Here is a 24,503-nt window from a genome sequence, read left to right on the forward strand (position 1 = left end):
AGAAAAGTCTTATCACAGCTATGGAATATCAAATAAACCATTAAATGCAGGAAAAGTATCAATAAAAGATAATCAAGGAGCTTTACTGCTCAAGTTGCTTTCCTAAAACAATCGGCTCCCTAGATATTGAGCGTAAAATACACTTGTTTGTATAGAATACTGAACAGAAAGTCTATAGAGCTGTTAATGTCTTAAGAATCCTTAATAAAACGTTCTGCCTCTATAGACATTTACTATTTGTTGCTGCAAGTGTAATGTCAGAACGATTTCTATATTTACGGGCATCAAGCTTCATTGAACAGTGGTCAGTGGACGACGACAGACTCTAATGAGAGGACAGAGAGCAAGATGACGTGAGGAATTATACACATGAGCCTCAAACTCAGAACCTTACAGAGAAAAAGCTCCAGACTGCTGTGGGCCAACAGCACAGTGTGCTTAAATTTTTTTTTTTTTTACACGATTTACAATGCAAATGCACTAATGTTTATGGTAATTGTAATGAAACCGTTCTGAAGAGCTGCTGGGAGTGAATTCGGGGCAGACTGCAGTCTCACAATCAGACCCATGGAACATACCATACTTTTGCAGTAAGAATTACTGTGAGACCCATGAAATATGCCTTTGTGATACCTTCAGTCTGAAGGTATCATGAAGGTATCCTTCTGGATTAAGTAAAGGACAATGTGAGAAAATGCATAATATAAACTACTCCTTATTATGCACAGTCTAGGAAGTATAATTATTGTAAAAGTACTGAATGTTACATGGGTCTGATTGTGAGACTTATATACATAATATGATGTCTGTGACATCACCCCCATGAAGTTATCATTCACATTTAATTTCTATCAATTTTATGGTAAAAGTACAGAACAGAAATCGATAACACTTGAGCTAAAGTGTCCAAATTACCTGAATTCACCCAATGACAATATCAAAGAAATGTAAATTGATTACATGACTTGATGACATATCAATAACAAAAAACACCTTTTTTTCATAGACAACTGTATCTGTTAATATCTGTTTTATTTATTTTTTATGACAAGAGAGATTACAGAAAACAGGATGCAGTAAAGAATCTAAGACCAGGACACAAACCCAGGGTGAATGCTGAGACTCTGTTCACTGGATGCCTGCTCTACCAAAGGAGCTAAAGAGCATTTCTTAATCCTGCACACAATAAATCACAGATTTTCTGAGGAATGCAGGTGGTACGCGCAAAAATGGGCGGTCTCTCTCGTTTCCCGCGCGAAGTTAGTGCATTTCCCTCCAAAACTGTAGGTGCCTGTATAAATGCCTGAGGGACCTTTCATTCTGGTCCCAACTGCTCTTCTTTGAGGACATGAATACGGTAAGTAAACTATTCTGCACGAATCTTCTTTATGTGTACAGTTAGCTGCTCAGTACAGGTGTATTCATGTTTGTTTATGAGCTGAACAGATCACTTATTATGTACAGATCTCAGGTAATAAACCCAGGTGATTTTCCTTCATTCAGAGAGCTCCACATACCGTCATGCCATGGCTAAGCTCAGTAAGTTCTACATAGGTGTGTGTTAAAAGCGAGCCAGCCTCCCTCTTATGTTGGTGAGATTTGTTTTTACCTCAAATGTTTCTGAAATAACTCTCAACAGAAAGCTGAAGACATCCCATTTAACTGTTAAGTGTTGACATAAATTCGGTACAAACATAATCCTCCCATTACATTCAATGCTGTGGACATTACGTTTTGCTTGGTGCACCAAACTCCATTGTGATTTTGGCCGTTTTTTGTCTGCCCTGTTTATGACATGAATAGCGCACAGTTAATTAAATGTAGGTCACGATCTCAAAACAAGTCAGTAGTTTTGGTAAAATCGGCATGAAATGTGGTAAGCTAACGTTTGCTGATAAGTTGAAGTGAGTGGTTATGCTAGCTAGCATAACATAACCGCTAGCTAGCTAGCTACAACTTTAGCTAGCTAGCTAGCTGACTTTAAAGCTGTTGGAGATGCAGTGCAAGGTTTGGTAAACATGTTAGCATCGTCTCAGCTGCCTTTATTAAGGAGTAAGGACACGCGAACCGGGTACTAACACTAGAACGATCTTACAGAGATGCCTGGGTCATTTAATCGTCGTGTTTTTACAAACAGGTTTGCATGTTAGCTAACATGTGTGTTTGTTGGAGAGTGTTAGCATGACGCCATTATCGAGCTGTGTAATTTTAACGTGTTAATACTAGCATTATTCCTGCCTAATATCTGAGTACAGCACGATAGATAGCTAGCTAGCTACGACTTTAAAGTCAGCTAGCTAGCTACGACTTTAAAGTCAGCTAGCTAGCTAGCTAGCTGACTTTAAAGTTGTTGGAGATGCAGTGCAAGGTTTGGTAAACATGTTAGCATCGTCTCAGCTGCATTTATTACGGCGTAAGGACACGCGAACCGGGTACCGGCATGACGCCATTATCGAGCTGTGTAATTTTAACTGGTTTTAATACTAGCATTATTACAGCCTAATATCTGAGTACAGCACGATAGATAGCTAGCTAGCTACAACTTTAAAGTCAGCTAGCTAGCACACAAATTCACCAAAAAAACCCACACAAAACCTGCACAAAGAGACGTGAAACTACCACTGCTCTTCTTTCTCATCTTGCAGGTGATGGACGGTTGACAGGATGAATCACCAAGACGAGCCAAACAATGGCGAGGGGCCGCCACAGGAGCCTGAAGGCAAAGTGTGAGTATCTTTCACCTGTACTTTACCAGGAGGATCAAACATGGCTGATATATCTGCAGAGTACTGATGGTCACTGTTCATTTCTCCAGAACGAGAGCAGCCAGGAGCTGAAAGTGTGGGCAGAGGAACAGGATGTTGAGGACGACGGTTCCCTGAACTGAATCCTGATTTCCTGTAATTGAGTTTTGTGGACTGACAGTTTGCATGGTTGGTGCTCGGCCCAGGACAGGAGAGACACAGTGCAGTCAGTCAGGTCAGTGCAATGGAGGCGCAAAAATTAAAGGCAGAAAGTGTGTGAATTTTCAGTTGCTGTTCATTAATACTCTAGGATCGGTAAGTGATTCTAGAGGACAGTCAAGTCTCATTCACAGGTCGTTGAATTGTTTTCTAGTATCATAACAACAACAGTCTAATTATAAATGGTTCCGGCAGTGTATTGTTACTAATAAATAATAAATAAGAGTATGATTCTGGAGAATAGTTGAATCTCATTCACAAATTGTTGAATACTGGCGCTTTAAAACAGTGCAGCAGACCCAAAAGGAAAGCGTGCAACAGTACACAAATGCAACAGACCTAAAAGGAAAGCGGATGACAGTGCAGTAAACCAAAAGGAAGGCGTACAACAGAACAACAGTGCAGCAAACCCAAAAGGATAGTGTACAACAAGACAACAGTGCTAGAAACCCAGACGGAAAGTGTAAAGCAGTGCAGCAAACCAAAAAGGCAAACTGCACAACACTGCAACAAACCCAAAAGGAAAGCGTACAACAGGACAACAGTGCTAGAAACCCACAAGGAAAGTGTAAAGCAGTGCAGCAAACCCAAAAGGTAAACTGCACAACACTGCAGCAAACCCATAAGGAAAGCGTACAACAGTACACAAGTGCAACAGACCGAAAAGGAAAGCGTGTAACAATGCAGTAAACCAAAAGAAAAGCGTGCAACAGGACAACAGTGCTAGAAACCCACAAGGAAAGTGTGAAGCAGTGCAGCAAACCGCACAACACTGGAGCAAAACCAAAAGGAAAGCGTACAACAGTACACCAGTGCAACATACCCAAAAGGAAAGCGTATAACAATGCAGTAAACCGAAAGGAAAGGACAGGAAAGGAAAGCATACAACAGGACAACAGTGCTAGACACCCACAAGGAAAGTGCAAAGCAGTGCAGCAAACCCAAAAGGCAAACTGCACAACACTGAAGCAAGCCCAAAAGGAAAGTGTGAGTTGCAGAACAACTGGACTCCCTCATGGCAAAGAACCCAAGGTGTCAAACTTGCTTCCTCATTTTCCAGATCCCAATCCAATTGAGCATCTATAGGATGCTGCCAGAACCAACTCCCATCCATGTTGGTGGCCCCCATGGATTGGTCTTGGCTCAGACTGCATCCAGTGGAAGCTCAGTTGGATTAAGATCTGGGGAATATGGAGGCCAGGTTGACACCTTGAGCTCTGCAGCAAACGCAAAAGGATAGCGTACAACAGTACACCAGTGCAACAGACCCAAAAGGAACGCATATGACAATGCATTAAACCAAAAGGAAAACATAGAACAGGACAACAGTGCAGCAAACCCAAAAGGAAAGTGTACAACAGGACAACAGCGCTAGAAACCCACAAGGAAAGTGTAAAGCAGTGCAGCAAACCCAAAAGGTAAACTGCACAACACTGCAGCAAACCCAAAAGGAAAGCGCACAACAGTACACAAATGCAACAGACCCAAAAGGAAAGCGTATAACAATGCATTAAACCAAAAGGAAGGTGTACAATAGGACAATAGTGCAGCAAACCCAAAAGGAAAGCGTACAACAGGACAACAGTGCTAGAAACCCACAAGGAAATTGTAAAGCAGTGCAGCAAACCGCACAACACTGCAGCAAACCCAAAAGGAAAGCGTACAACAGTACATCAGTGCAACATACCCAAAAGGAAAGTGTATAACAATGCAGTAAACCTAAAGGAAAGGAAAGCATACAACAGGACAACAGTGCTAGACACCCACAAGGAAAGTGCAAAGCAGTGCAGCAAACCCAAAAGGCAAACTGCACAACACTGAAGCAAGCCCAAAAGGAAAGTGTGAGTTGCAGAACTACTGGACTCCCTCATGGCAAAGAACCCAAGGTGTCAAACTTGCTTCCTCATTTTCCAGATCCCAATCCAATTGAGCATCTATAGGATGCCGCCAGAACCAACTCCCATCCATGTTGGTGGCCCCCATGGATTGGTCTTGGCTCAGACTGCATCCAGTGGAAGCTCAGTTGGATTAAGATCTGGGGAATATGAAGGCCAGGTTGACACCTTGAGCTCTGCAGCAAACGCAACAGACCGAAAAGGAACGCATATGACAATGCATTAAACCAAAAGGAAAACATAGAACAGGACAACAGTGCAGCAAACCCAAAAGGAAAGCGTACAACAGGACAACAGTGCTAGAAACCCACAAGGAAAGTGTAAAGCAGTGCAGCAAACCCAAAAGGTAAACTGCACAACACTGAAGCACAACGGGACAACAGTGCTAGACACCCACAAGGAAAGTGTAAAGCAGTGCAGCAAACCCAAAAGGCAAACTGCACACCACTGCAACAAACCCAAAAGGATAGCGTACAACAGTACATCAGTGCCACAGACCCAAAAGGAAAGCGTATAACAATGCAGTAAACCAAAAGGAAAGCTTACAACAGGACAATAGTGCAGCAAACCCAAAAGGAAAGTGCACAACGGGACAACAGTGCTAGAAACCCACAAGGAAATTGTAAAGCAGTGCAGCAAACCGCACAACACTGCAGCAAACCCAAAAGGAAAGCATACAACAGTACACCAGTGCAACATACCCAAAAGGAAAGCGTATAACAATGCAGTAAACCAAAAGGAATGGAAAGGAAAGCGTACAACAGGACAACAGTGCTAGACACCCACAAGGAAAGTGCAAAGCAGTGCAGCAAACCCAAAAGGCAAACTGCACAACACTGAAGCAAGCCCAAAAGGAAAGTGTGAGTTACAGAACAACTGAACTCCCTCATGGCAAAGAACCCAAGGTGTCAAACTTGCTTCCTCATTTTCCAGATCCCATTCCAATTGAGCATCTATAGGATGCCGCCAGAACCAACTCCCATCCATGTTGGTGGCCCCCATGGATTGTTCTTGGCTCAGACTGCATCCAGTGGAAGCTCAGTTGGATTAAGATCTGGGGAATGTGGAGGCCAGACACCTTGAGCTCTGCAACAAACGCAAAAGGATAGCGTACAACAGTACACAAGTGGAACAGACCCAAAAGGAAAGCGTATAACAATGCAGTAAACCAAAAGGAAAACATACAACAGGACAACAGTGCAGCAAACCCAAAAGGAAAGTGTACAACAGGACAACAGAGCTAGAAACCCACAAGGAAAGTGTAAAGCAGTGCAGCAACCCCAAAAGGCAAACTGCACAACACTGCAGCACACCCAAATGGAAAGCGTACAACAGTACACAAGTGCAACAGACCCAAAAGGAAAGCGTATAACAGTGCAGCAAACCAAAAGGAAGGTGTACAACAGAACAACAGTGCAGCAAACCCAAAAGGAAAGCGTACAACAAGACAACAGTGCTAGAAACCCACAAGGAAAGTGTAAAGCAGTGCAGCAAACCAAAAAGGCAAACTGCACAACACTGCAGCAAACCCAAAAAGAAAGAGTACAACAGGACAATGGTGCAACAAACCCACAAGGAAAGTGTAAAGCAGTGCAGCAAACCCAGAAGGCAAACTGCACAACACTGCAGCAAACCGAAAAGGAAAGTACAAAGCAGTGCAGCAAACCCAAAAGGAAAGTGTGAGTTGCAGATCAACTGGACTCCCTCATGGCAAAGAACCCAATGTGTTAAACTTGCTTGCTCATTCTCCAGATCCCAGTCCAGTTGAGCAGCCATGGGATGCGGCAGAACCAACAGGATTCAAGGAGCGTTTTTACAGCTATAGGATAAACACAAAAAATATATATAAAATATATATATCTTGAAATAAAATGTATATGAAAATACAAGTCTTCTCACTGTCAACAACTCGACTCTGAGTCCTGTTAATAGCCCACAAAGTGCATTATTTGACAACCTGAGAATGAGACTCAAAAATCAGCTGTCTTTCTACAGAATTGCTTTATGAGTATGCCAACATCAGGCAATGAATCAATTGATTAATAAGAGACCTCCATAATGCGTTTAATGCGACATTTCCTCTCTAAGGTCTCAACTTTCTGCTTTTAATGCTAGATAACTTGATCTGTAATAATATATAATGTTGGCTCAGCGAATATTTAATTTGGATTATATGAATCTGCAAAGTAACTAATAACTAAACTGTTAGACAAAGTGCAGTGAAAGCATGAATAATATAGTTAAAAAAGTAAATTTATGCAAAATATTAAAAGCAATTAACGTGTATATCCACACTGTTCAGCCGAAACATTAAAACAGCTGACAAGTGAAGTGAGCATTGATCATCTTGTTACAATCAAATGTTCTGCTTGGAAACCTTGAGTACTGTCATTACTGTGGAGCCTCTTTGACAAACACCACCCACCCAAACCCCGTTCAGACCAACTAAGCCCCGTCATGGCAAAGAACCCAAGGTGTCAAACCGGCCTCCTCATCCTCCAGATCCCAATCCAGTTGAGCATCCACGGGATGCGCCAGAACCAACTCCCATCCATGTTGGGGCCCCCATGGATTGTTTTTGGCTCAGACTGCATCCAGCGGAAGCTCAGTTGGATTGAGATCTGGGGAATCTGGAGGCCAGATCATTTCTGAGCAGTTTTTGCAGCGTTGCAGGCCCGTTGTCCTGCAGGGGGCGCACTGCCATCAAGGAGTGCTGCTGCCATGAGGGGGTATTACTTGGTCTGCAGCTGTGTTTGGGTGACTGCTGTTTGTCAAAGAGACATCCGCATGAATGCTAGGACTCGTGGTTTCACAGCCGAACATGGCGTTGGAACACAATGATCAGTGTCATTTATTTCACCTGTCACTGGTTCTAATGTTGTGGCTCTCAGTGTATACACGTGTTAAATGCTTTTTACAAATACATTCAAAACCTCCACAACTAAACACAAAACCTCCACAAATACACTCAAAATCTCCACAAATAAACACTAAACTTCCACAAATAAACACAAAACTTCCACAAATACACTAAAAATCTCCACAAATAAACACTTAACTTCCACAAATACACTCAAAATCTCCACAACTAAACACAAAACTTCCACAAATAATGACACACAAAATAACCATAAATACATATAAAAACTTCACCGAACTTCACAAATTCACAAAATCTCCACAATGATGCACAAAATCTCCACAATGACACACAAAACCCCCACAATGACACAGAAAACCTCGACAAACCTCCACAAATTCACAAAAAAACGTCCACAAATACACACAAAACCTCCGCAAATTTACTCAAACCTTCACAAATTCACCAAAAAAACGCACAAATACACACAAAACCTCCACAAATCCACTCAAACCTCCACAAATTCACCAAAAAAACCCACACAAAACCTGCACAAAGAGACGTGAAACTACCACTGCTCTTCTTTCTCATCTTGCAGGTGATGGACGGTTGACAGGATGAATCACCAAGACGAGCCAAACAATGGCGAGGGGCCGCCACAGGAGCCTGAAGGCAAAGTGTGAGTATCTTTCACCTGTACTTTACCAGGAGGATCAAACATGGCTGATATATCGCCAGAGTACTAATGGTGACTGTTCATTTCTCTAGAACGAGAGCAGCCAGGAGCTGAAAGCGTGGGCAGAGGAACAGGCTGCTGAGGACGAGTTGGACGACGGTTTCCTAAACTGAATCCTGATTTCCTGTAATCGAGTTTTGTGGACTGACAGTTTGCATGTTTACAGATTAGAAGCCAAGAAGTTGAATAGTTGTCATCAAATCCTAGTTTGATGGGAGGATATTGCTGCATCCAGTCAGTGAATGCTGGAGGGACAGCGTAACATCACGCCTCTGTGTTTTCACCTTGTGGATACACGACTCGAACAGAAGACAAAACAATAACCCTGCACTTTTTCAGTCTCCACGCTGGTTCTAAACATCAACATATAGCTGAAAAGAAATTCAAACAAATGGATCAATATATTACAATGTTTCGAGGAATATAAGACATTAACATCCTGTCATACTGTTCAGTGAGGAACTGGTCTTCTGCAATATTCTACTTTCTCTGACGTGTTGGCGAAAACATGAGAAGCATCACTGTGATGTCTCAAGATGTCGTGTGAGCTTTGACTGTCTGAGGTGGTCCAGTATTGAAACAAATAAAACATGAGTCCAGATGATGATAGTGAGACTTCACTGTGTTAAACAGAATCCCTTTCAGGCGGTGACCATATTGGATTTGTCTGGCTTGGGTGCCCTAGCTAAATCATTTCAATATGCCCTCAGCTGCATCCGTGCCAAATTTGGTGCCCATACTACAATCAAAACTGCTTTTTTTGGACAGTGGCCATATTGGAATTGGAGGATTAAACGGTCCAGATATAATGTTTCCCATGATCAATTAAGCTGAAAAATACATCAAGTTTGTATTTGTAGCTAATGTGGTTCAGAAGTTATAGTTGGAACCCTTTTTGGGCAGCGGCCATATTGGATTTGTCCGCCATCTTGGCTTGAGGGTCTCTGGCTCCGGCGCCCTAGCTAAATTAGTTCAGCATGACCTGAGGTACATCTGTGCTAAATTTGGCACTTTTAGATGAATTTGCACGAAATTACCTATTTATGTGCTTAACGCCCCCAACTGAGGACATTTAGAAGAGGAAACCGTTTTAACAACATACTACAGACCTGCAACTAATCTGGTGACCAATAATCAAGGTCCACTTTATTACCCCCCCAAAAAAGTAGACAATAGTTACACAAATATATCAAAGATAAAGGTGACAGAATATCAATCAACAACAGTAGATGTAAATGAAGATGAAAGAAGCAGTAACAGCTGTAGTTATAGCAAAGACAAAAAACAGAAACAAAGAAACAAAGCTGTATGTCAGTTAAACTCTCGATGTTTTTTTCTTCTGGCGGAGAGGAGACTGCACGTTCCACAGCCTTGGTCCAGGAGCTCTGAAACACAGAAGAAAGCCAAGTTATTAATCCCACCTTCTCCACAGAAATATAAAACCGTGTTTGCCACAGTGTAGCATAAGACAAGCCGTGTTATTTAAATTAAAGTCAAAAGTCTGATCAATATATTACAACTTGGAACAGAGACAGTTTCCAATGAAAGAAAAAAAAAGTAGTTGAATAACATCATTGCTGTGAGCAATGCAAACTAAATGACATTAGAGGTAAAAAATCTAAGAGAACAATATCTTCAAACCCTGACAAATAAAACTGAAATTGTCTTGAGGGAAAGACACTATTTGAAGTTTGGTTGAACTGACCCTTTAAAGGATAAGGCTGTTTTTTATGTCTTTATTTTACTGACAACAAATTTCATGAAAAGACCCTCTGAATTATTTCAGCTACGAGACCATACTTAAGGGCAGAACATGGAACTGTGTATGCTGTATGATCCCTTCAGGAAGTTCACAGAAAACCTCCAAAGGACAGACCCCAGGTAGCATCTTAATCAGATGCCCAAATGACTGAAATATAGACTGTGATAGATAAAGTAACACACTTACTGCTGCTCATTTTGCCGCACATGAAGAACACTAGTCTCTCCGCCAAGACCTGTAAGAACACAATAGACAAAAATTAATCCAAACCTTGATTTCTGACAAACAGGCACTGTCGTACTTCAAACTTGAAACCAGATTTACTCACTTGTTCCTCGCTCACTGAAGATCGCACTGAGTCCTTCATCAAAAGTTAAGTTGACGTTGACACCTGGATGATAGGGAGGAGAGGTGGACAGTTGTCAGAAATAGTCTTAGCAGAGAACTCTCCCTAGCACTGATAATGGTGGTGTGTTCAGTTCTGTCTGGTGCGGAAATATTATATGGATAAAAGCATGCGTTGAAGACCAGCTGTGTGGTGTGGGATGTGTCGCAGAGGCTGTACCTGCTGGTGTGCTGAAGGCTCGGTCATCCACAACTCCTTTGCGCATCACTGAAAACAAAGTCACATGTCAGTCAGGATAGATCGACTATTCAGAAGAAAATGACCTTAAATGCTGTAGTTCTTAACACACAGAACACAAGCCTTGTTATATTTATCTTTTGATAAAATAATTCAATGACTTGGTACCAAAGTTAGAATGTCTAGTGTCATGACAACACCATTTGAATTTTTAAACAAACAGGATTTAGGGGTTACTTTAACAACTATAAAATTTAGGTGTTGAAATCTTGATCTGGTGTTTTTATTCCGGAATGGACCAGAATGACATCATCTGTTTCATACTGATCCAGATGAAACCACTTCACAACAACTGAGTTGTTCTTTTGATTGTTGATCTGAGAAGCAGCGAAGTTTTTTTTGTTTTTTTTTCCTGAAAACCCTTTTGAAGGTATTAGTGCGTGTAGGGATGCGCAGACAGATTGGCCTTTCAAGTTAACATATGACCCTTGAACTCCAAACTGGAACCTCTTCCACAGCTTCAGAGTTTTCTTGAACCTCCAGTGTGTCATACCTGTTCTTTCCAGAGTGATCGACTTAGACTGGACAGGTTCCTCCAGCCTGGATCTGTGCACACGACTGATAAAAGATACATACGCATTTGTAAATTTGTGTTTATTACTAGGCATCCCGTGTTTAATTTATTAGTGACAACAGCTGCTGTGATGAAGACCTACCTGTCCGTGTTTGTCAGTCTGGCAGACATGGGGTTTGGACGTGGCACCTGTGGTGTGGCAAAGTTAAAGGGGAGGAGGGGCCTGGACCTGACAGGAGAGCCCTGGACTGAACACTGAGGAGAGAGAGCACAATTAAGATGACTGTTTGGAACTCACAGACACTGGCTTGTATCGATATAAGTAAATAAGAGTTTCTAACTTTCTAGTTGAAACACATTTAAAAGCTAACATTTACTCCAGCTTCTACTTATATACTGTATTATTATAATTGTTATTTTAACCCAGTAAGTTTGCTTCAGAGATTCACTAAATACCTTAACTCTCAGTGTTGTTGTGAATGTCTGACCTGTGCAGTGGGAATCCTCCCGTCTTCCGTCAGGCTGCAGTTCTCCAACTGTTCCTCCATCTCTCTCTCCTTCTCAGCCGTCTTCAGAGCAAACTCCACCTCAGCTGCAAGCTGCTCGTCTCCAGCGAAACACTCCTTCACCTCATTACGGTAGTCTTGCATTGTCACCTGATGGGAACAACAGCATAATGTTATGTTTGTAATATGTAACACACTTTGTGTAAGCACTTCAGGGTTAGGTTAGGGTGAAGACTTTTTAAGATTACTATAATTTACAAACTGAATAAGTGGACACATAAACATCACTCAACCTGTCAGATCTTTGTTTTTTCTCCCAACATGCAGATAGTGTGCACAACTCACCTGGAGGTAGGCCATTAGGTCTCTGAGCACAGGAGAGCGTTTTTGCTCGAGCAGGCTCTTCAGGCTGATGATGAGGGGAACTGTGTTCTCGATGAAGGCCTTTTTCTGAACCTGTGGATCAGAACAGGAGGCTAAGAGGAGCTCCACACAAAATTACACACTATTGAACAGCTGGTGTTTTCCCACCAAGAACCCTCTGTCACTAATTTCATCTTCAATCTAAAGCCTGATGTTGACCACACCTTTGCTGGACTACTACATAGATGGGCATTACTAAAGAAGAGAAACTTGATTCCAAGTTTAAAATCAGAGGAAAAAACCAACAATATTTGAATGAGTCTGTTGCAGAGTTATGGTATGTAATTTTTTTCTTTATGAGTATTTCTAACCTGTGACACCACCTTCTTCTGTGCTGCCTGTATGACAGCCTTAGCCATGTTGGCCATGTTCTCCTCCTCTGGCTCCTCCCCTGCTGGGCCTCCTGCGCCTGCAGATATGGCCTGCAGCTTCATCTCCTTCAGACTCAAGATCTTGAAGGTCTCTGACAAAATCGCAGCACCATCTGCATCTAGAGGCAGCTCCTCATCTGCAAAGCATGCTGAGGTAGGAAAAGGTAAGAGGTTAGAAGGGATTTTTTTTTTTTTTCCTATTTCAAGTCAGTAGTGCTCCAATGGTGAAAGACACTGGTCAGTCCACAGTCCAGAAACATGATTGAAATAAGAATAACTAGAGTTTATCTATAAAATCAAATCACGGATTTTTTGCGCGAGTGATTTCTTGGATTTGACTCTGCACACATGCTCACCTAAGACAGTCTGATTGATCTTGTTGGTGATGTTGAAACGCTGTGTGTCTGTAAAGTGCTCCAACAGGAAGCGGTAGATCCGAAAACGCTTGTCACGATGATGAGCTCCTTTCAGAGAAAACAAAACCTTTTCTCTGGACAGATTTTGGAAAAGATAAGTCCAATGAATAAAACAACAATGGAATAAACTTTACAAATAATCCTGATCTATAACAGGACAGATACTGTACTATTTCAGTTTATCAATCTAGTTAAAGTGCTGTCATTGAACATCATCAAAAAGAAATGAAGTCAGATGTGGCATGCATGACAGTTTCCTACCTCTCACTTTGAGGGAACTTGTTGTAAGACTTGTGTTTGTTGTAGGAATTAAAGTGGAAGATGCACTCGATGAAGTGCACGCTGAACATTTCCGGGTTCTTCTTCAGCAGCAGGTGGACCAGACAGTATTCACACAGACTGGGACAGGAAACAGGCAGGCAGCAACAACAGGCAGTTGATATTAGGCGGTCAAATGGATTGGTCCAAGCTCCGTGTGTGTGCACATGCGTAATGTATGATCTTTATCTTGGCCATTACAATACTGACACAAATATTGACATTGGTGTTGTTTTCCCAACACTGCCCCAACTTTGGCAACTGTTACTGTAGAATCCATTATTATTATTATTTACAGTCATCATCTTTCTATCTTTGCACAGTGTAATTTACCTGGCAATGGCAGGAACCGGGTCGACCAGCGCCGACATGAAGCGGAAGAAGAGGGAGCCCTTCCATTTCACAAATTCCTCCTAGAAAAAACAGGGGCAGTTAGAGATAAACATTAAATGAAGAAGAGGAACCCCAACGCTGGGAATTGACAAGCTACAACAGAGCTGACAACTTAACCTTGATTCTCATCCCCTCTAGAAAGATTCTCAGGGAATAGTCTAGTAGTATGAAAGAGGAAACAGGGTTGATCAGTGCAGAATCTTCAAAGTCAAACTAATTCCTGTGTTTAATCAGCAATCAGATGTTTCTTAAGTGATTTATTTTACAGCTATTTAAACTATTTAGAGAAAACTTCAGTGCCTAGTGCTGAAAACAGAAATCCATGTTTCAGAATTGTTTTTAAATTGTGTTCAAAGTTGAGTTGACCGAGCTGAAAATCCTGTGAATACATGTAAAAGAATCGATTAACCTGAACAACGCATTTATCTTGTGTTAAATCTGATAGCTGTAAAAGGTGTAGTCAACTATTAACTGCTTACAAAGTATAAGTATAATATAGTATAAGTTAAAGGAGAGACTTGAAAAAACAGTTATGAGAAACTGATAAGGTTTGTATTGATATCTTTAATTGACTTATAATCCAACAATAAATGTGTGTATGATGCCATTATAAATGCTTATATACTCTTATTAATGTTTTTAAGCATTGTGTATGGTGTTATAAGTTCCTTATTGCCCATCAACTACAAACATTTATTACAAGGACCTTAATACATAGCTTTACCTCATTGGTCATACAACCCCATTTATTTTTTTGTATTAAACTGCAATGAATAGTAACACACAACAAACAACAGTTCCCACCTGCAGCAGGTTGGTCAGCATGATCAGAGTCTGTTCCCTGATGACAGCTTCATTGTCTTGCAGACAGGTGGAGATGTTGGGTATGTAGTGATCCACGATGTTGGTGTATCGAACACACAGATCGCACATAATCACCACCACATTGTTGCGCACGGCAACCTCCGTGCCAACCTCCAGCTCCCTGGCAAACACTGGCAGGTACTTCTGGACTAGTTCCTCGTGCTGCAGACACAGTTTACCTGATCCAGACAGACACCAATCAAGAGAAAACATGTCTGATGAGTTTGAGGATGAGATGGCATAAATGTATTAAGTTTGAGGCTATCATTTTGTGTGCAATTATGAGCAATGTTTCTCAGACAAAAACTGTGAGATGGACAGTTTACCTAAGGTGATGACTCCATGCGCTCTGACTTTGGTAGACAGAGAGTTTGTTTTGAACTGGGACAGCGGCAGCGAGGCTGGCAGCTCCTCCTGGTTTTCTGTCAGTGACCAACATAAAGAACAGCTCAGCCATGTCAACCATAAATTAATTTGTCTTGCTATCACCAGAAATAGCCCTTTGGTACAGTGTAATACATTCCTCCAAAGCAATACAATGTGTAACATCAGATGGTTACTTAATTTCTATGTAGATAATTATTATTGATTGTTGATCCCTCCAGTTAGTTAGAACTGAGGACGCCTCTTCGATGAGAGGTGAAACATCTTCAAGAAACTGAAACACGTCCAGTTACCTACAATAAAGCACTCAGAACTGTGTTTCTTAGATTTCCATCCTCCCTACCTGCTAGTTTGACAGAATGTGTTGTGAGGACAGATTCCACCAGCAGCACTGTCCTTTTGCCAACCTTAGAAGGACAGTGAAGTGAAGCCACACCCAGAGTGTGGAGGTGTTTTACCTGAAAGAGAGACACATTATATATTATAGTTTTATCACAAGCACAAAAAAGGCGTCTTACAGGCTGGTGTTTTTAAGTCCAACAACACAAACGTTCGAGGTGAATAAGTGTTGGGGTAAAAAGACAGGTTATTATTTCATTAATTATAGTAGACGCTAAATGCAGGACTTTTATTTTGAAAGCGTCTGACTGACTCATATACACATATACACATACACACACACACACACTTAATTATCCCGTTATCTCGGGAAAGCAAAGTTTCGTTATCTCGAGATAATTATCCCGTTATCTCGGGAAAGCAAAGTTTCGTTATCTCGAGATAATTATCCCGTTATCTCGGGAAAGCAAAGTTTCGTTATCTCGAGATAATTATCCCATTATTTCGAGATAATTATCCCGTTATCTCGAGATAATTATCCCATTATTTCGAGATAATTATCCCGTTATCTCGAGATAATTATCCCGTTATCTCGGGAAAGCAAAATTTCGTTATCTCGAGATAATTATCCCGTTATCTCGTGAAAGCAAAATTTCTTTATCTCAAGATAATTATCCCGTTATCTTGGGAAAACAGAGGAAATAAAATATCTGAATGTATGGCCATTAAGGGCTTCCGTAGTTGTGAACCGTCACACTGTTATTTTTATTCTGTATAGACAACAGCAAAATGAATAAATAATAATAAGGCTTAGTTCTCACCATCAGCTCCTCATTGAGGTTCTCGGCTCCCTTCTCACTCAAGATGATGCTGGCTAGATAAGCCTCACAGACAGACACCAACTCACCACAGTGCTGGTTCAGAAAAGCCTGAACAAAACAAAATAAATCAGGTATCACATGATAGAGTCAACAAGTGGAAACAGGAGATGAGTTTTTCACCCTGTATGTCTAACTTTAACGTTTGCTGGAATTCTACTGGAAAGTTGACATTCAGTAGAAAATCCCAAACATGTAGTTATTGTACTAATAAAGCTCATGGATCTAGTGAGGGAAATCAGCATGAATGAATTCTACTGTTCCATTTGAACAGCAGAGGGCGCAATCATACTGCTCAGGAGAACAGGGTGTGCTCATAAGACCTTGACTGATTGGTTGGCTTTGTCAGTTAGCTTAGTTAGATGTCTGGTGGTTGATAAAAAGTTAGCGTGACACATATATGTAATGCAGGTGAGATATGTTACCATTTATTGTCCAAAATGACATCAGTGCAGTGAAACAGTTAACTTCACGATGAATTTCATAAATATTAATCATCTTTAGCATTTTTTTCTGCATTATATTCTATGCACTAATGTAAACAGCATCAGTTAATATGAAAAACCTTCACTTAGACTTGAACCAGCATTGCTGTCTTCTGAACTTTAGTCGTGGGGTTACATTTGGTTATAAAACTATGCAGAAAAAACACTTGATTCCACAGCTGTAGTACCATAAAGGCAAGACAAGAAGCCCAACCTGAGTTTGTTTGATGTCTTCACTGCGGCCAAATTGAAGAAGAGTCTCCACAGAAGCGGAGATCACCTCCAGGGACAAAGTAAAGCTCTTCAACCAACACATTAGATCCTCTGGAGAGAGAGAAGGATTATGACAGACTCTTCATGTGAATTTATCCATCACCCAGTTCCACAGTCACTTACTAACTATCCTGTCCTTGGTATCCTCATTCAAATGTGCAGCAATGTCTCCCATCACAGACAGGATGTGACAGCAGGTTGGCACAGATACAGCCTTTGAACTGAGAACAAAAATACATCTTACTGTGGATTCTCAGCTGAAAATAAATTATGAGCTCAAAGTAAATGTTGTGAATAATTATCCTGTATCCCACTCACCTGATCATGCTGTCCCAAGCATCCAGGATTTTGCCATAGGGCAGTTTGGGTGATGAAGCGACCACCTTGGAGAGCAGCAGCCAGGCCCCAGCAGCGTGATCTGCCTCGGTGTGTGAGATCAGGTTGGTGATGAATGACGGTGTAAACTTGTTCTGTTTGGACCAGATGGTGAAGGCCCTGCTGAAATATCGGCTGGAGACCCAGAGCAAAATACAATATCAGCAACAGCAGTGAGGTGATCATGCTCCAAACAATAAAGACTTTTCATTTAACTGGTATGGTTTGATTTTTGGTTATGGTCTGCTGTATGTCTATATAGACAGAAAAGGGAATGAATGTATTTGGTCCAACCTGAGGTTCTGGCACTCATGACAGAGCAGGCCCAGCAGGTCCCAAGTCAGCCTCTGACTTGCATCTAGATGGCGGCTGGCAGAGTACTGCTTGACCTGGCTGAGGACCACCTGGTCTAGAGCTTCAAGGGCTTTTTCCTGTACTGAGTTCTCAGGGTCCACCACGGCTGGCACTACACCCTGTAGCCACACCCTCTGCACCATGTTGCACTCTGGTTTAGCCTGGTGATCAGAGAAAATAAAAGATACTTTTGGAAATGTTTATCAAAAAAGACAAATGATTAATCGTTCCAGCTCTAAAGCTGATAGCCCTGTGAGCTTCGTTTGTAAAAAAAAAAACAAAAAACAAATTCCATGTTCTGCTGCTGATTATCACTCACAGCGAGCAGCTCTCCCACACATTGCAGGGCCTTCTTCTTCACAGACACAGCTGAGTCTCTGCAGCGCTCTGATAGTGTAGACAAGTTCTCCCAGCTCATGGGGATCACAGCATGTTTCAGGAGACCAACAAGGGCCTGTGGAGGGACAGCAAAGGATGAAGGTTAAAGGTCACCTGTGCCTGACTTTGTTTACCACAAACTGCAAAGCTGCACAGAAAACCAGGGTCAAAAATATATGCAGTCGTGGTCAAAATTTTACGTACATTGTAAAGAACACGTTCAGGTGCATCTCAGAAATTAGAATCATGGAAAAAGTTTTTTTTTTTTCCGAAACTGAATTCAAAATGTGAAACTTTCCTATATTCTAGATTCATTACATTTACATTACATTACATTACACATTAAGTGAAATGTTTTAAGACTTTTTTTTCTTAATTTTGATGATAAGCTGTAATCATAGGCCAAACGGGAAGCAACATTTTGACCATGACTGTATACAGTACTAATGACTATTGTGCTTATTTGGATTTTAAACATGAAGCTGTCTGGTAAAACTCAGTTCCTGATACCTGCAGAGCCGATTTCCTCACGTTCGTTTTTGAGTCCTCCACGCGCCGCAGGAGAAGAGCCAGATTCTCTTTTGCTGCATCATAAATATATAATAATTCAAATCAGTCTCAGACTTTGACGAAATAAATATTTATCCAAAAGTACAAAAGTGTAAACAGTACTTCTACACCTGTTTCCAAACTGATGGGCAGTACTCAGTGCATGTAATACAAATATTTGAGTGACATGCTGAAACTAGTTTGTCTCACCGTCAAAGACGGAGCCATCCGTGGTGCTGATTTCCACAGTCCTGAACGGCAGAGTGCGGTAGGTTTTCTGGGTCTGCTGAGCGCTAACACTTCCTGGAGGACAAAGTCACATCACAAACACCAACAGTTCAGACATGTACCATAGCGAAGCAGGCCTTGACAAAATTTTAAAAAAGAATATGCATACCTTCTGTGATTTCACTTTCCAGCACTGTGTGGGTTTCACCTTCACAAAGAGGGGAGACAGATTTTCTTCTATTTATAGTTTGCAATAACAAACACAGTAGCTCTCAATATACAAACATTTTCCCCTTAGATTATACATAATGCCAAAAGTTATGTGTATTCATACTTAAGCTCTACAAAGTGTATTGTCTATTGAAACTGGTCCTAGATCGAAAACTCAACTCAACCTCACAACTACTTTAACAATTTTTCAAACTCACTGGCAGCGAAGAGGTCATGGATGGCCCGGGTGACGTTGAAAGACGGCAGCTCCAGACACTGTGCCAGGCAGTTGAGGGCGTGGCCTTGGACAGTCGGGGAGTTGTCCATCCGCCGAGCAAACAGCAGGCTCTGGATCAGGAACTTGTGTGGCAGGAAGCAAGCAAGCTCAGGGTCTGGACACTCCTCCGGCTGCCTCTCTGGCTGCTCAAGCAGAACCATCACCACATCGATGGAGAAAAGCCGGTGCACCATCTACAGAAGCCAGAACATCAGACTGTACACACGGGGAATCCACTGATAGGAGATGATGAAGCCTGACACATATTTAAATTATAGCCACTGATTCCTGACATTCAGTCAGGGATATTTGCTTTCTGTAGGGATTAAACAATGAAACTTTGATCGTCTTTTATTTTGAGTCTGTTTAGTTGTCAGACTGTGAACGTCATGAGAACATCACAGGGGGTTAAAATCTGAACTGTGGAAATCAGTTGTTTAAACTCATTTGTACAACATGTGAACAACAACATGTGCAAAAACCTGCAATCATCATGAAATGTCTGAATCACAGAATTAAAGAGGTAACGAGTGTGATGCGTTACCTTTGAGCTTCTGGAGAAGTTAGACAGCCACTTGATGAAGCAGGCATAGTCACTACTTTCCATCTGAGACGTTAACATAGCCACAGCCTGGGCTCCATGGCTTCGATACTCACTCTTCTCCACCATCTAAACATCCACAGAGGAACAATATATCACATACAGCTGACTATCATTGACTGTCATTTTTATCTTATCTAGGAAGCGCATCACTGCTGAGTGTTTGCTGGAGGATTTACCTGGTAGCAGATATGCTGCAGGAGGATCTGCATGAAAGGAGGCGCCATCTCCTTCAGCTCAGTCACAAGATGACTATAATCATAAACACACAAACCGTGTACAAAGTTATATTGATGGAGATTCTTGTTGTCAGCATTTATAATTAAGACAGAGCGGAATGACACATTCAATGTACATCAAGCATTTTGCGGTGTGAGCAGAAATTTTCATTCACTGCAGTTGGTAGAGTTGAAGTCCAGTACATCATTTCAAAAACTGTGACAGGAATTGAAATCAGACCTGACAACTTTTTTGAGAAATAAAAAAAAAAAGAAAATGAAAAATAAGTTTATGTGCATGGAGCCAAAAATCATAAAATTAATTGGTTCTTTTTCATTAATAAATAATTGCTGCATCAGGAACAATAGTCGCACCAGCATATTTTGATGTGAAAATACGTACCTGCCGTGCAAAATGCATACAGATTGGCAGGTATGTAAAATGTTAATCTCCTCACTTGATTAAATCAGACTCAACATTTGGTTTAATTTTTGATCAACAGACGGCTGCTTACCAAACAAAATGGACAGCCTGGTCGCGGGTGGACAGGATGGCCTGGCTAGTTACAAGGAGGGAGGGCTTCCCTCTGTTGCCTTTATTCATCATCAGGATCACATAGAGAAGCTGGTGGAAAACCCTGCGCAGAGACTGAACAAGAGACATCTGTTTTATTAGAAATATCTGTTGATTGGCATTAAGAACATATTAAACTATAGGTATCACCCACGCTTCAAGTACAACAAGACTTTTCCTGCAAAAGTTTCCTGAATTTCCTGCTATTCTGATTCTCAGATAATCACAAGCCATGGGCCTTACTTCTGTCTGGTCTCCATGTTTTGGTGAGCAGAGCAGTTGCAGGCCATAGAAAGCCATCTCAGGAACACTCTTCAGTTTGGTGATATCTCTGTGCAGAAAAAAAAATTGTCAGCTCGATCACATCCTTGATAGATTCTTGAACAAGACATAGAGAGAAATAAGAAAACTCACTGCACAGCTGCAAAGGTTAGTTCTCCAACGACCGGCTCAAAGTACAGTAGCTTACAGAAGATCTGCAGAGAAAACACAAATATGTAAACAACTCAAATATGAGGACAGTGCAGTGTGGTATAAAGTGGGGGTGATTTTGCCACCTGCATGCAGTTGCTGGTGCTCTGTGGTCTGTCTTTGAGTTGAAAAGTCTCCAGGAGCCTGAGGAGGCTTTGGACCAAGAGAACCACAGCATCCCTGATCTTCATCAAGTCCTGGCCAGAGAAATGAAGCTCCTCTTCTTCCTCCTCTTCATCATCCACTTCCATCTGAGGACAACAGCAACAGTTTAAATCATTTCCACACTCCCTCTAGACTTTATTTATTCCACTGTTGGTCATTTCAATAATACATCATCCTTTACCACAGCTGCAATGATCAGTCAATTAACTGATGAAAGGAAATTAGTAGTCAGCAGTAACATTAAGTTACCTATTTTACATATCCATATCAAAATTCGATCAAATAAAATAATCACTTATTTATCTCCTAGCTGGGGAATTCAGGTGTCAAAGCAGCACAAGGAAAGAAGTACAGTCAAGTAAAACTTAAAGAAAATAAGTAATTACATTCAACGTAAGTGTAGAATAAAAACTAACAAGAGTAATTACACACTATTCAAAATTAATGCCAATATTATTACACATACACTTCCCACAGTTAGTGTTGAATGTTAACAAATGGTGCAGATAGATACAATGTAATGAATCTTACCACAGGTAGTGTTTAACGTTTCAGTGGCCTTTGACCTGCTGTTGATGATTTTTTTACCCTCCAAGATGAATTATTATTATTGCATCATCACATCTTATAATGGTCCTGTAGCTTTTAGTGATGTTGAGTTCATGACCATACCTCAGTGTCTTTCCGCTGTGGTTTGGAGCGTTTTCCATCTGTCTGGGAACTCTTCAGGCCATCCTTCTTGCGCTTCTTTCCAGAGTCCTGAGGCCAACAGTGAGAGGTCAAGTCTGCACATGTGTCCAACAAAACCTCATGGAAGACCTTATTGGCGATGCTCCCTGAAAGCAAGGAACACACAAAACACACAAAGTTAGCTTCAAAGATAGGTGCATACTTGGGGTCAACTGCTTTATCAGGGCTGATACCTATCTAGGAATGCATTACAGTAAAATGAAACCCAATAACGATTTTCCCTTTTTTTGTGTATTTTTCATTGATCAACTGAAAATATATAATACTACAGGTACTGATTCAACGACAAGCAGTAAAGTGAAAACACAAGCTTAATAGTATCTACTCACTGTTTCAATAATCCCCAGAAGAAGAATATAAATAAAACCTTATTGCTATGTGGCTGCACTGATGCAATATGCCATACTTCTAAGATGCATATCTCTCGCTGATTTTCTCACCTGGGATTCCTAGGAGCAGCAGGTAGATTGATGCAGCGAGCAGTCCACACACTCTTTGCTGGACACTGGCTGCTTTGGCTTTTCCCGCCAAGATGAAATAGGATAGCACAGCCACCAGAGACTTGACTGAGACCCCATTCACCCCCAGAGTCGCCCAGATGCTCTAAAGTTCAACATGGGAGACAGTATGTTATCATTGCTGAGATTAGACAGGAAAGTGGATATCAAGCAGACTAATGTTTTGCGTCAAAATAAAAAAAAAGGGCGGATAGCCGATATTTTCAGTACATTCAAAACAAAAAAATAGATATACATGACAGCTAAAGTCATTAGTCTTTGCACATTATTTTTTCTTAGTGCACTTGGGAAAAACTGAGGGGCAGCCTGTAAAGTATGACACCAGTCTACGTGATTGCAGGAGGAGGATTTGGAAAATGGGCAACAGAAAATATAAGAGGGTCTGAGTAAAGTTTGTGTAAAACTCAAATATTCCTTCTATGTGTATTTGTATTATTTGTCTCTGTGTTAGATCAGTTTTACCTGTGAAGCTCCATCTTTGCCTGGCTTTTGATGGTCAGCAGCGTGGGCCAGTAAACACTGGTACAGAGCTCTGAAGGACTTGTGTCCACTGACTGCAAGTTCCTCCTCTGCGATTTCATCCAATGGTTTTCTCTCTGTAAACTCGAGGTCCCATACTGCATCCACCCAGTCTGAAAATAAAAAAAGTTATCACATCCTTAACTGGATCAGGCAAATAGCTCATTAACGTTATCTCGTAAAGATTGGTTTGGGTTACTAACACGAGACGAAGGGGGACAGTTCAAGCTGCAGTGAGTGTTGACAGCTGACAGCCGATTCCCAACGATTCACGGACACAGTCTAAGGTTTGATTTTTAATGTTTGTTACTTTCAAAACAGGCGGCATCGGCAAACTTTCAAGATTTGTGAACGAGATGTGACTGTGTTTCTCGTGAAACTACACGAGGACAGGGTGGGAGTCTGAAGTTAGCTAACTTGACGTTAGCTAACTTCAGAGTTACTTGAGTTTAGGTCAGGGCGGCGTAAAATATCCAAAGTTATTCCTCCCTTCAATCAATAAAATACAAAAAAAAATCGTGCACATGGTAGAAGACACACTCAATTTTACCTTCTGGGATTTCTTTTAACTTCAGAAAGTGCAGCGCGGATATCAAGTCCATCTTGTTTATGTTTTGAATCAGCCCGCCCGAAACGACGCCTTTTGCGCATGCGCAGAAGAATATTTCTTCTTCTCTTATTTAATAGCGGCTTTCAAACCAACGCGTAGAGGTGCATGCTGCCACCTACTGTACTGAGTTCTTTTGTCCTGTGTCTCTTTCAGCTTTGATTACCGCCGTGCTGTGGTCTGAGTATGAACATCTACCACAGCGGCAGTAACATCCTGAGCCGCTACTCATGGATGTTTTTCTCTCTCTTTATTAAAAAGGTCAAAGGTGTAACTTTAGCCCAATACAATACAGCCATGAATACGATTGCCTCCAATATATTAGTAGCCTACCAAATAAATCAAATAACTTAAATTAATAGGTTATATAAATTTATAAAAATACAAGATTAAGTGTCCTATAAATGTGAGGCAAGTTAACTCAAATTAAAATGTAATGAATTTTTACTATAAATGTGTTAATGTGTGATAAACAAAACAAGTTTTTGTGTGTGTGTGTGTGTGTGTGTGTGTTTATAGTGTTTGGCCAATATATTCAAATTGTTTAAAAGTCAACCTCTTCATCCTTCATATAAAATTTCCCGAATCCATATTCACTATCCACCTTACGAAATGTGAAACTAGGCTACGACATTTAATTCTGACCTTGAGTAAAGGTTTTCATTATATGGATGCATGTCTACAGT

The 24,503-nt window shown here is 41.1% G+C and overlaps 1 protein-coding gene and 2 long non-coding RNA genes across 3 annotated transcripts; 2 read left to right on the forward strand and 1 right to left on the reverse strand.

Annotated features, from left to right (window-relative positions):
* The first annotated feature begins 1,091 nt into the window (after window positions 1–1,091).
* Window positions 1,092–2,920, forward strand: LOC119034090. The gene is made up of 3 exons (XR_005079468.1): window positions 1,092–1,357; window positions 2,646–2,726; window positions 2,816–2,920. It is a non-coding gene; the product is annotated as an uncharacterized LOC119034090 (long non-coding RNA).
* A 5,134-nt stretch (window positions 2,921–8,054) lies between these two features.
* Window positions 8,055–9,058, forward strand: LOC119034091. The gene is made up of 2 exons (XR_005079469.1): window positions 8,055–8,397; window positions 8,487–9,058. It is a non-coding gene; the product is annotated as an uncharacterized LOC119034091 (long non-coding RNA).
* A 512-nt stretch (window positions 9,059–9,570) lies between these two features.
* On the reverse strand, window positions 9,571–23,871 carry ncapd3 (non-SMC condensin II complex, subunit D3). Its single transcript, XM_037124806.1, has 35 exons — window positions 23,761–23,871; window positions 23,154–23,323; window positions 22,614–22,776; window positions 22,096–22,259; window positions 21,345–21,509; window positions 21,202–21,263; window positions 21,031–21,118; window positions 20,729–20,862; window positions 20,175–20,247; window positions 19,939–20,064; window positions 19,336–19,588; window positions 19,077–19,115; window positions 18,890–18,982; window positions 18,641–18,714; window positions 18,072–18,206; window positions 17,693–17,913; window positions 17,342–17,533; window positions 17,147–17,244; window positions 16,965–17,074; window positions 16,209–16,316; window positions 15,392–15,506; window positions 14,991–15,086; window positions 14,605–14,843; window positions 13,741–13,820; window positions 13,351–13,488; window positions 13,030–13,163; window positions 12,614–12,822; window positions 12,225–12,335; window positions 11,862–12,029; window positions 11,516–11,628; window positions 11,353–11,417; window positions 10,782–10,829; window positions 10,545–10,607; window positions 10,403–10,451; window positions 9,571–9,839 (listed from the first exon to the last, which is right to left on the reverse strand). Exons 1-35 carry the CDS (start codon window positions 23,810–23,812, stop codon window positions 9,770–9,772), a joined length of 4,218 nt encoding a protein of 1,405 aa, XP_036980701.1. The 5' UTR covers window positions 23,813–23,871; the 3' UTR covers window positions 9,571–9,769.
* Window positions 23,872–24,503: the final 632 nt, after the last annotated feature.

Source organism: Acanthopagrus latus, chromosome 15, assembly GCF_904848185.1.
Source record: "Acanthopagrus latus isolate v.2019 chromosome 15, fAcaLat1.1, whole genome shotgun sequence".
Classification (NCBI taxonomy): domain Eukaryota; kingdom Metazoa; phylum Chordata; class Actinopteri; order Spariformes; family Sparidae; genus Acanthopagrus; species Acanthopagrus latus.